General features: G+C 49.1%; 1 protein-coding gene across 3 annotated transcripts in view; it reads left to right on the forward strand.

Annotated features, from left to right (window-relative positions):
* Window positions 1–2,286: 2,286 nt before the first annotated feature.
* The window catches only part of CLSTN1 (calsyntenin 1), a 66,947-nt gene continuing 57,028 nt past the window's right edge, over window positions 2,287–12,205 (forward strand). For all 3 annotated transcript variants that reach the window (XM_084786711.1, XM_084786713.1, XM_084786712.1), the window contains exon 1: window positions 2,287–2,620. In XM_084786711.1, the coding sequence (XP_084642837.1) occupies window positions 2,530–2,620 (91 nt within the window). In that variant the 5' untranslated portion in view covers window positions 2,287–2,529. The remainder of the gene's footprint in view (window positions 2,621–12,205) is intronic.

Raw genomic sequence — 12,205 nt, forward strand, 5'->3', positions numbered from 1 at the left:
AGAGAGAGAGAGACAGAGAGAGAGAGAGAGAGAATACAGCACACATCTGGAGGTCAGAAGACAACTTGCAAAAGTTGGTTCTCTTCCAGCAAGTGAGTCCTAGGGATTGAACTCAGATCATTAGACCTAGTAGCAAGGGCCCTTAGGGTCTTTGTCCACTGATCCATCTTTCTGACCATGGTTGGTTTGTTTATTTGTTTGAGACAGGATCTCATGTACCCCAGGCTAGCCTTATGTAGCCCTATGTAGCTGAGGATGGTCTAAATTTCTCATCTTCCGGCTTCCACCTCCCAAGTGCTGGGAGTACAAGCATGTGCCATCCTGCCCGGTGTATGGGGGGCTGGAAATGGAACCCAGGGTCTCACGGCTGACTGAGCTACAGCCCCAGTCCACGATGAGACAGTCTGAATGCACCATCTGGCACAAATCTCCCCACTCCAAAAGATGTGGGTAAGGAAAGAGATCTGGAAAGTTTCATGGTTAGCACGCAGCCACTTACAGAGCGAGGGCTGAATTCCCGTCTGACCCAGCCGGACTGCAATAAATGTCTTGGTCCCCACTAGCTTGCAGTGGGGAAAGGGAATGACTTGGCAGGCGGGGCAGGCTGGAGGACTTCCTGAAGGAGGCAGCCCTGACACTGTCAGGGCAAGGGTGAGGGAGGTGGGGGTCAAGGGAGACTGGCCCTGGGTAGGAAGATAGGACCCAGGCTGAGAGGTGGGAAGTCTTCCCAGAACTTCCTGGGGCGGTTGAGGTGGCGATAAGGAAGTCTTGCAGAGTCAACAACAGTGCTGGCAAGTTGCAGCCGTGGTCAGAGGATGACATCGTTGGCTGGAAGGAGTGCTGGGGTGTGCTCCAGTGCCGGGGATGGGCAGCAGGAGGGATCCAGCTGCAGGAACCTGTCAGACATTACCAGTGTGGAATCTTCAGGCTTGGTGGAGGAAACAAAAGGGCAGAGAGGAGAATTTCCATTACAGTTGGCTTGGACACTCTCCTCAGGTCAGCACCTCTCTTCCCAGCTGTTGAAGGTTTTCCTGTAGCATCCAGTCCAAGTGCCCCATCCTGTCGTGACAGGCGCCTCAGTTTACCTTTCCTGGCTTCTTGCCCAAACTCTCCTAAGCAGTCAGTCCTCTCTTCCCACAGGCCAGACTCCGCCCATTCTGGAGCACTGCCCACTGTCCTCCACCCGCTCCCTCCTGCTGCTCCCCAAGCTCCCAGTTGCTCCCCGATCTGCCTGGACAAACCACCAGCACCCCATTCTCCTGCAAACATGCCGTTGAGGACATTGTTGAAAACTCTCTTCCAGCACTGGCTGAATAACTGTTGCGCGGCTGTTGAACTTTTTGTTGTGGGTGTTTCCCTAATGAGGCCACCCTGCCCTCAGAGGGCTGACTCTTCTATCATTCTTAGTGGTCTCGCTTGAGAAGGCATTTCACTTTCCTCTTCGGCAAAATGGAACCAACTAAATCTCCCAAAGCAGTGCTCACTGTGTCTCTGTGAGCCCTCTCCTCTAGTGTGGGGCAGCGTTTGTGTGTGTGTGTGTGTGTGTGTGTGTGTGTGTGTCTGGATTACAGGAGGCAGATAAGGACACAAGGGAAAGGGATGGACCCCAGAGAACCCCGTAGAGACCCCCTCCCCAAGAAGGGCCACTTCTTTTGGATCTCTGTATTCCTAAAGGATATTTAACATCCTATTAAGCGCTCTTCAAGCCTATGAGCCATAAAAAGGTTTCTTTGGTAAACCAGGAGTCCCTTGGGACAGTAGTGCTTTTTTCCAAACCCCGAGACTGGAGATGGAGAACAAGTACAGCCACCCTAGACTGTTTACCAAACTCACTGGGGTAAGCTGTGTCCCTACAACCTTTCCCATCCCCACAAGCTCCGCTCATCACCTCTTCTTGGCAGAGGTCACTGAGGTGCTTGGAGGAGACTTTGCTTGGACAAAGTGTCGGGTGCTGGGACTACGAGGCCCTAGGATCTGCAGTCCTAGGGGATGGAAAGGCAAGTCTTTAGGTTCAGGAACCGAAGCGCGGGTCACCAGGAGCCTTGGGGGGCTTCCAGGTGCTGTGACCGGGACGCGCGAGGAGGAGGGGTGGATGCTCTGGGGCGGGCGTGGAGCGCGTCCTGCAGGTCCCTCCCGGCTGCACCCGGGCCAACCCTCCTCGGCGCGTCCCCGCAGGCGCGCACCGCGGGCTCAGCCTGTGGGCTCGCGCACCCGCGGAGCGGGAAGCGTGCGCGCGCGCTCTCCCTCCCCGCCCCGCCCGCCGCCACCCCGCCCCCGGCCGGGTACCCTCGCCGGACCCGAGAGAGAGCGCCGCCGCCATCTTAGTCGCCGCGGCCGCCGCCTCCAGCGCAGCGCTGCCGACGAGGGGAGGGCGCGCGCGGCCCAGCAGCACGGCGGCTGCTGCTCCCATCCCGGTGCTCGCCGCGCCGCCCAGCCGCCGGCCCCGGGCTGCCTGCACTCCTCTCGGCGTCCCGCGCGCCTCCCTACCGCTTCCGCGTCGGGCCGGCTGTGGCGCCCCGAGCCCGAGCGATGCTGCGCCGCCCTGCGCCCGCGCTGGCTCCGGCCGTCCGGCTGCTGCTGGCGGGGCTGCTGTGCGGCGGCGGGGTCTGGGCCGTGCGAGGTAAGCGGCGGGGCGCGTTGAGCCGGGTGCGGGCTCCATAATCGGGTGCAAGGTTGGGCCGAGTGCGGGAGTCATGCGGGGGTCGGGGCCGGGTGCGGGAACGGTGCTCGGTGCAAGGTGGGGTGCCGAGTGCGGGAGTCATACGGGGCCGCGGTGTTGTGGGCAAGGTGGATACAGCGCTGGAGTCATGCAGGGCCTCGGAGTTCTGGGCCGAGTGCGGGGATCGTGCCAGAACCTGAGGTTCGGGTCCTAGTGCGCTCATTGTAGCAGGCAAGGTTCGGGTCCGAGTGTGGGAATCATGCCAAGGCCCAGGGTTCGGGTCTGAGTGCGCGAATTGTAAGCAAGGCTTGGGTAGGAGTTAGGGGATGATAACCGGGTGCAAGGTGAGGACAGAGTGCAGGAGCCGTGCGGGGCCGAAGGGTTTGGGTCCGAGGGTGGGAATTGTGCCCGGGCCCAGGGTTCAGGTCCCGAGTGCACGCGTCGTATTGGGCGAGGTTCGCATCCGAGTGCGCAAATAGTCTCCGGCAAGGTTCGGGGCCCAGAGCGGAGATCGTGTCAGTGCACAGGTGCAGGACCCAGTGCGGGAATGGTGTCAGCGCACAGGGATCGGTGCCGAGTGAGGTGGTGTTGCTGGGGCGTGGGGTTCCGGCTCGAGTGTAGGACTGGTTGCCTGGGCACGGGGCTCCAGGCTGAGTGCGGAGCACCGAGCCCGCTCACTACGTGCGGTTCAGGTTCAGGCGCTCAGAGCAGAGCTCGGGAGAACCTAGACGCAGGCTGCAGATGCCTGGGGAAGCCAATTTTATTCCCGGGCGGGGCACCTGGGCCTTGACCGTCCTAGTTGCAGTTCCAGGGTGGTGGAGGGTGCTGGTCAGGGAAGATCTGGGGACGCGCGGAGGGGTCAAGCCCACTTTCCAGTAGAGCACGCAACCCGGGGGTGCGCCCCTGGGGTGGGATGCAGTGTGCGTGTGTTGGGTGCTCAGATGAGCATCAGTCCGGGGATGCACACACGGGTTTTGGAGCGTGCTTACATAAGAATCCACTCCTCCGCATCCCTTTCCCAAGATCCCGGTTCTCTGCCGCGGCTAGGTGGACACCACGACTTCGCCCCTTTCCGCCGCCTCCTCTCCAAGTCCTTTAAACGTGGTTTCCGAAGTAGCAGAGGCGAAAACTCCGCTTCCTTCCCACCCTTTTACCCAAAGGCGAAATTGAGAAGGTATTTGCGATTTCACCCACCAGCGTGAGCAAAGAGTTTATCTCTTGCAGCTTTACTCACGGTAATGTACAAGGCTTGTGTGGCCACTACAGAGAGACTGGAAGCCCCGCTGATTCCTTAGGATTGTAGGTGGCAAATAATGTTTATTTGCTAACTGTTTTAAATCTTCGTCCACTTCACATAAGCATTTTTACCTGCCTTCTGATACTGACTGAGCTTGACACCAAAAACGCTTTACGCATTGCAGATACCGGCTTCTGACTGGAACTTGAAGTCATAACCATTTTCCCTGGTCTTAAAGTATTCTAGGTATATGGTTTACAGAGTGCTCGCGTCTAGTTTCTCCGAGTGTATATACTCTTTGGGAGGGGGATTGATAGACGTCTGGATGAGATGGTCACATTATAACTTTGCAAGCTCTACAGAAAGGCTGCTTTTTTCCAACCCTTGGCCTGACGTAGGAAAGTTGTGTTCACAAATTAAAGGGCAGAAGAGGCCAAGGCATCCTTTGTTCCAACGTGCCACAGAGGGTGATAAACTGTGAAAAACTTCTTTATTTCATTTAGAACATTCTGTCCATTCTGGTCAAATTCAGCTTCTCTCGCTACTAAGTATCTAATTACCCTGCCTTTTGTTTGTTTGTATTTTTAAAAAAATTTCATCAAGTTTGATCTGAGGTTTGAAGCCTGATGTATCCACGAGGGAAAAAGTCAGTGTTGCTTCCCTTGGGGAAAACCCCCCAACCCCCCCCCCAAAAAAAAGGGTCCTGGGTTGGGTATCTTGGAAACAGTTCAAGTAATCTTTAGTTTAGCTGTAACAGCGCTGCTTACTTGAATCCATGCTTTTAAGTTTGTTCCCACACCTGCATTTGTTCGTCCTTTAATTACTTGGGTTAAACTGTGGCATCAGTCTCACCTGATTACCCTCATTCTGGGAGACTGGTGGAGAGGAAAGGGAAATTTCCAACGTTGTGTTTCTGAGTCATTTGTAATCTGGTTTTCTCTAAGCTTTTTCGTGGTGCAAATATGGTCCGTTGGAATTCTAGTCGTCAAAGTAAAAATGTTGGAACGTCAATTTTTCTTTTGCATTTGTTGTTTTCTTTCTTTTTTTTTTTTTTTACAGCCGTGTACGTTCATGAATATTCCATGACATGCTAATAAAACAATTTCAGTTTGAAATGTTACAAATGAGTTTTATATGTAAATATGCAGTTTGTGGAGACACAATTTGTGTGGGCTCATTATATCAATTAACAGCTGAGTCCTCCCTGCAGTGTTGGTGCTGAGGACCAAGCCCAGGGCCTCGGCTGGGCTGAGGAAGTGCTCTGCTACCGAGCCACACTCCCCCCCCCCCCCCAGTATTCCAGTTTGTTTCTTGTTACAAGAGAGAATGGCATAAACTATTGTTCATACTCTGTATACCTTCAATAATTATTAATGGAATAAAGGTCACATGCAGACTCAGAATGAGAACAATAGTTATCGTAATATAAAATTGCATTGCACTGTTAATTAGTTGTTTTCTTGAAAAGCTTTTCCTTCCCCCCCCCCCCCCCTTTGAGGTAGTCTCACTCTGCAGCTTGGAACTTGCTGTGTAGACCAGGCTGGCCTTGAACCAGGCTCTTTTCTCCACCGCTGAGGTTACATGTGTGTACCTCCTGTCTGGCTAATTAGCTTTTTTTTGTTGTTGTGGTTTGTTTTGTTTGTTTGTTTGTTTTAAAGAGTACTATAGAATTTTTCTTTAATTTTTAAAAAATCAAGTAAATCAAAGCACTAGTGTCTCTGTCTCGGCGTGGCCTGGTTGGTGGTATCTGCAGGAGCTTATCTTCCAGCCCAGCAGATCTGGAAACATGATCGGAAACACACACTGAAGTAGAGAAGTTAGAAGCTACATGAATGCTGTATTCACCGTTATTTTTTTCTAAGAGAGGGCTTCTCTGTGTAATAGCGCTATCTGTCCTGGAACTTGACTGCCTCTGCCTCCTAAGTGCTGGGATTAAAGGCATTTGCCACCACATCATTTTTAAATTTTAATTAATTAATTAATTTATAGTTTTTGTATTTTTTTCCCCCCAGACAGAGTTTCTCTGTGTAGCCCTGTCTGCCCTGAATTCACAGAGATCCTCCTGCCTCTGCCTTCTGGAATGCTGGGATTACAGGTGTACACCACCACACCCAGCTCCCTTTTTTATTTTTTTTAAGCTGTGATCTGCCATGTGGGTGCTGGGAATTGAACGTGGGTCCTCTGGAAGAGCAGCCAGTGTTCTTAACTACTGAGCCATTTCTCCAGCCTATAACTAATTAAATTGTTTGTTTGTTTATTTTCAAGACAGGTTTTTCTGTGTAGCCGTGGCTGTCCTGGAACTCCCTTTGTAGACCAGGCTGGCCTGGAACTCACAGAGATCCGCCTGCCTCTGCCTCCCAAGTGCTCGAACCAAAGGTGTGTGCCACCACCGCCTGGCTATAAGTTAAATTAAAAAAAATTTTTTTTATGTAGATGAGTGCTCTGCCTGCACATACACCTGCATGCTAGAAGAGAGCATCAGATCTCATTACAGATGGTTGTAAGCCACCATATGGTTGCTGAGGATTGAACTCAGGACCTCTAGAAGAGCAGACAGTGCTCTTAACTGCTGAGCCATCTCTCTAGCACCCTATAAAATTTAATTTTTAAGTCATCAAGAACAACTCCTATTTTAGATATGAAGAATATGTGTATGAAATAGCATTTCTGTGAAATATAGCTTTGTAAAAATATATTGAAAGCAGAAAATGCTATAATTGTAACAGGTTTCTGTAGCTGGGTAAATTTAATAAGTCTGAATGTTTAAAGTGATAAACCTGAGATATAAGTGAAAAATTTAAAACACTGAAAAAAAAAATTTTGGCAACTCAGGTGCAGTGATGCACACTTATAGTCCCTAGCGCTGGGGAGGGAGGCAGAGATTCAGGTTTGAGATCATTCTTGGTGGCATAGAAAGTTATAGGCTTAGCTTGGGCAAACAAACAGATTGCATTCTTTTCATAATTGTAAGACAGGAAAATGTGATTTTTTTTTTTTTTTGAGAAGGGTCTCTGTGTAGCCTTGACTTGTCCTGGACTCACTCTGTAGACCAGGCTGGCCTAGAACTCACAAAGATCTGCCTGCCTCCCGAGTGCTGGGATTAAAGGCGTGCGCCACCACGCCCGGCTGAAACCCTTTCTCAAAACAAAACAAAAAAACAGCCAGGCGCAGTGGCGCGTGCCTTTAATCCCAGCACTCGGGAGGCAGAGGCAGGCAGATCTTTGTGAGTTCGAGGCCAGCCTGGTCTACAGAGTGAGTCCAGGACAGCTGAGGTTACACAGAGAAACCCTGTCTCAAAAACAACAAAAAAAATTAAGGTAAATAAATCATTAAAAAAAAAAATGAACACAGAGAAACGTCGTCTCGAAAAACCAACAAAACAAACAACAACAACAAAAACAACAGGATCTGTAGAGATGGGTAAGTGGGTAAGAGCACCTCTTGCTTTTCTCAAAATCCTGAGTTCAATTCCCAGCAACCAACCACATGGTGGCTCACAACCATCTATAATGTGGTCTGGTGCCCTCTTCTGGCCTGCAGGTGTTCATGCAGGTAGGGCACTCATACATTAAAAGAATAAATAAATAAACCATTAAAAAAAAAAAGGAAACAAACAAGGCACGGTGACTTACACCTGCAAGTCATAGCACTCAGGTGGGTCGCAACAAGTTTAAAGCTAGCCTGGGCCTTGTATGGGTTCCAGGCCGGGAACCTGTTCCTCTCGTGTTTTGGTTGAGGCTTCAGAGTGTTCTAGTGTGCTTTTCTTGTGTCCTTGGTTTGGTAGGAGCAGGGTTTCTCAAAAGAAATTCATCTTTGAAAATGGAAATTTAAATTGTCGATTTGCCTATGAAATACAACTTACATAGAGCGAGAGGCACGTGCACTTCAGACCTGTGGATATCTGTTCTCTCACTGTATAAAAACCCAAACACCATGGAGTCCTTTAGACACAGGTAGAGGTGTGAAAAGGCCCAGGTGGGAGCCTCAGGCTGTGACAGCCCCCTCCCTGAACACACTTTCTGCGAGAGCCGCCACCACTGCGGTGTCGCGTTCCGAGCAGAGTCGACCTGCCCTTTGTCGCTGATGTTGGTCTGGTTCTGCACATTTAGCATTCAGCTTTAGCATGGTATTATTACATTAGACATTTTTACAGGATCCCCTGCTCAGTGTGTTTTTAGAAAAAAAAAAGGATCTCTGTAAAGATTCAGTTACTTCAAAGTAACTGAATATAGGTACATGCTTTCAAAGCTGTAAAACATGTCTGAAGGTCAGCGCCCGTCCTCTCCAGCTCCAGCAGGAAGTGCGTGGCAGGCAGCAGTCTGTGCTTTCCTTTGTTCCTCTTGGTCAGGGTGGACGCTGTCTCAGTCACCTATTTCAGGTCAGTCTGGTCCTCCTGTCCCAAGAGCTCCTGGTGAGTCTGGTCTCAGCTTCTCCGTTTAACACATTCCTTTTTCTTCATCTTCTTCCTTGGAGTCTGGGAAGTGAGCGCGCCTCACACATGCTCTGGGTAAACACCCAACCTCTGGGCTCACTGTTGCGGTCAAAAGAAGGCCAGGAGTTCCCATATCCATTTAAAAAATTAGCTGCGTGTGGTGGCGCTTGCCTTTAATCCCAGCACTGGGGAGGCAGAGGCAGGTGGAACGTTGTGAGTTCGAGGCCAACCTGGTCTACAAAGCAAATCCAAGACAGCCAAGGATAAATAGAGAAACCCTGTCTCGGGGGAAAAAAAACAACTTTAAAAAATTAATTAACTGATAAATAATTATGCTGTGGTTGGAACCCAGGGTCTTGTGCATACCAGACAAGTGCCCTGCCACTAAGCTACATACAACCCAAAATTTCCTTTGAGACAGCCCTATGGAGATAGAATTCACGTGCCATAAAGTGTGTGTGTGCGCGTGCGCGCAAAGGTTGGCTTCAGGTCTCTCTGTCTTTTGACTTTTTTTTTTTCTTTTTTGGTGTATTGAGACAGGGAGTCTCTGTGTAGCCCTGGCTTTCCTGGACTTCCTTTGTAGACCAGGCTGGCCTGGAACTCAGAAATCCACCTGCCTCTGCCTCCCGAGCCCTGGCTAGGATTAAAGGCATGTGCCACCCCCACCCCGTGTCCCCACTGCACCCTACCCCCAACCTAGGTGACTTTCTCCTTTGCCCTTTGGCTTATATTTTGGTACAGGGTCTGTCTCTCACTGGTCCAGAGTGAGGATGGGGCCACAGATCCTCATGACCACGCCCCGCTTTTACATGGGTGCTGGTGATCTGAACTCAGGACCTCATGTTTGCGCAGCAGGCAGGCACATTAATTACAGACTGAGCCACCACCCCTGTCTTAGCAAACATTCTCTTGTAGCTGAACTCCAACTTGCCATATAGCCAAGATTAGCCTTGTCTTTTGGATCCTTAAATCACCCCTAAGCCCTAGTGCTGGGATTATAGCCATGCTGGGATTAGAGGCAAGTACCACCCTACAGAGTTTATACAGAGCTGAGATGAACCTGAGATTAACTAACCCTTTGGCGACTGATACTCATAAATTCACGGCTTTGCTACATCCATCACCGCAATCAAATGCTAGTCCACCCCAAACTGTGTACACACGTCTTTGACAACCACTGGTTTTCTGTCCGGATTTACTTGTTCTGGCATTGCCCACCAGTGTTCTTTGATGCCAGTCAGGCATCTTTCACTTAGCGGTAGGTTTCAGTTTTGTCAGTATTAATAGCGTGTGTCAGAACTTGACTCAATTTTGGCCAAGTAATATTCCATTGTGCTAAATTTTACTTTCATCAGTGTTCACTTAGTGCCCTTTTTTATACTATGAATATTTACATACAAGATTTTGAGGATGTCTTAAGATCTCAAGTATATACTTAGGAGTGGGATTTGTGGGTCTTGAGGTAATTCCTTCTTGTTCTTGTTCTTGTTCTTCTTCCTCTTCCACTTCCTTCCTCCTCCTTTTTTTTTTTTAAGATTTGTTTATTTTATTTATTGTATATAAGTGCTTTATCTGCAGAAGAGGGTATCAGGTTACATTATAGATGGTTGCTGGGAATTGAACTCAGGACCTCTGGAAGAGCAGGTGGTGCTCTTAACCACTGAGCCATCTCTCCAGCCCCCTCCTCCTTCTTTTTTTAAAGATTTATTTATTATGTATACAGTGCTCTGCCTGCATGTACACCTGCATGACAGAAGAGGCCACCAAATCTCCTTATAGATGGTTGTGAGCCACCATGTTGTTGCTGGGAATTGAACTCAGGACCTCTGGAAGAGCAAGCAGTGCTCTTAACCTCTGAGCCATCTCTCCAGCCCTGTTCCTTCTTGTTTCAGGTAGCTGAGGCTGTCATTGATTGTCTGATCGCACCTGGATACTTTTTTGCTTTAACCTCAGACTGTTACTTAGTGGCCCAGCCACCCTGGGTCCTCTACAGTCACTGAAGGGAGCATTTTCCTGCTCAGACACCACATTCCCCACTTGTCTGGTCTTAAGTTGTATGCTGTGCATTTTTTCCTACCAGGACAAAGAAACTTTTCACCTAACTGGTTCCTTCCCCATCCAACAGACAGGCTTGCGCACACCCACGGGGCTCTGGACACAAAGCAGCTTTCTCTTCCTGCTCTGCTTTCCTTTACACGGAGTCCTATCACTCTTTCCCATCTTGGCGTCATCGCAGCCCGAGGCTGTCTTTGTCACCTTTCACTTTTCGAGGCCCACAACATTTTGTGGCCCCGTATCTCCCAGGTTTGGTGATCTGGTCTGGAGCCAGCTCATGTGAGAGACAAGCAGAGCTTGGGTCTAAGGCTTCTGGGCAGGGCCTGAGCTTCCTAGGCTACAGCTAGCTTAGAAAATAACAATTGCTCATTCGTTACAGTTTTGTCATGCTAATCAAGGACTAGGGTTTAAAAAGTAAATTATTTTGTCTGACCCTTTGATTTTATTCTTTAATTAGCATTCCTTATTTACCCAATCTTTAATCCTGGTACAAAACATTTAGAGACAAATGTTTTTAGATTGAAATGTATTTTAAAACTCACTAAAAATAACTGTCAATTTTAATACCTCTTTAAAGCGAGAGAAACAAAGATATTTGTTCTAAGCCCTTCCAATATTAAAAAAAAATTTAAGACAGGGTCTCATGTAAACTTAGACTGGTCTCCTGCTCTGTACAAAGCTGAGGATGACCTTAAACTTCTGATCCATCTACCCCTGCCTCTATGTGCTGGGACCACGGTCATGTGCTGTCATGCCCAGTTTATGGGTGTTAGGGAACACACACACACACACACACACACACACTCTCTCTCTCTCTCTCTCTCTCTCTCTCTCTCTCTCTCTCTCTCTCTCTCTTTCTCTCTCTCTCACACTTGAGCATTCTAGGCTAGCACTCTACAGGCGAAGCCACACTCGAGTGCTCATATTCTTTGACATAGGCACTTACTCTTACCTGAGACTGGCTTAGAATTCACTCTGTCACCCAGGCTGGCCCTTAACTCTCAGCTGTCCTTCTGCCTCAGCCTTCCAGATGAACCAGCTAGTGTGTAGCCTCCCTGCTGATGCTCACCTCCTGCCTCTTGGGGAGACTCTGGTCTTTGTTGGATAGCCTCAGGATGAAGGCTGCCCCTTGTCTGTGTGTACAACACCCTTCCAGAGATGGCGTTTTCCTCCTCCTCCTCCTCCTCCTCTTCCTCCTTCTCTTCTTCTTCCTTCTGTTTTTTTGAGACAGGGTTTTTCTTTTTCTTTTTGGGGGGGTGGTTTGGTGGTGGTGGTTTTAAGACAGGGTTTCTTTCTGTAGCTTTGGCTGTCCTGGACTCGCTTTGTAGACCAGGCTGGCCTTGAACTCGATCCGCTTGCCTCTGCCTCTGCTGGGATTAAAGGTATTCACCACCACACACCCTGTTTGAGACATGTTATTCTAAGAGACAGTGAGAGCAAATAAGGTTGATTCATGATTTGAGAGATTAAAACCCGGTGTCAGACAGATTGTGTTTACCTTTAAAATGCATTCAAAATTACCTTCACTAATTCCTGCCAGTTTCATGTTGCATATGGAATTAGCACCTAGGATGACAGTAATTAAAATTCACGGTTAATCCTTCATCTTTTTTTTTTTTTTATCCTGCCATGCATTTCAGATGTTTATCAAAGAGTAAGAACAGTGTGCACTGACTTGACTCTGATTTTTTTCCCTAGCCTCCTCTGGGTAAAAAATATGGAAGAACAGTGGGGTGGGGCTGTCAGGAGTGCTGTAGCCTGCCTGAGTCCTCAGTTACAGTGTGGCATTAGTGGCAGGGTGTCTGGGAAATACTGGCCAATG

The sequence above is a fragment of the Acomys minous genome, assembly GCF_964271855.1.
Source record: "Acomys minous genome assembly, chromosome: 6".
NCBI lineage: Eukaryota > Metazoa > Chordata > Mammalia > Rodentia > Muridae > Acomys > Acomys minous.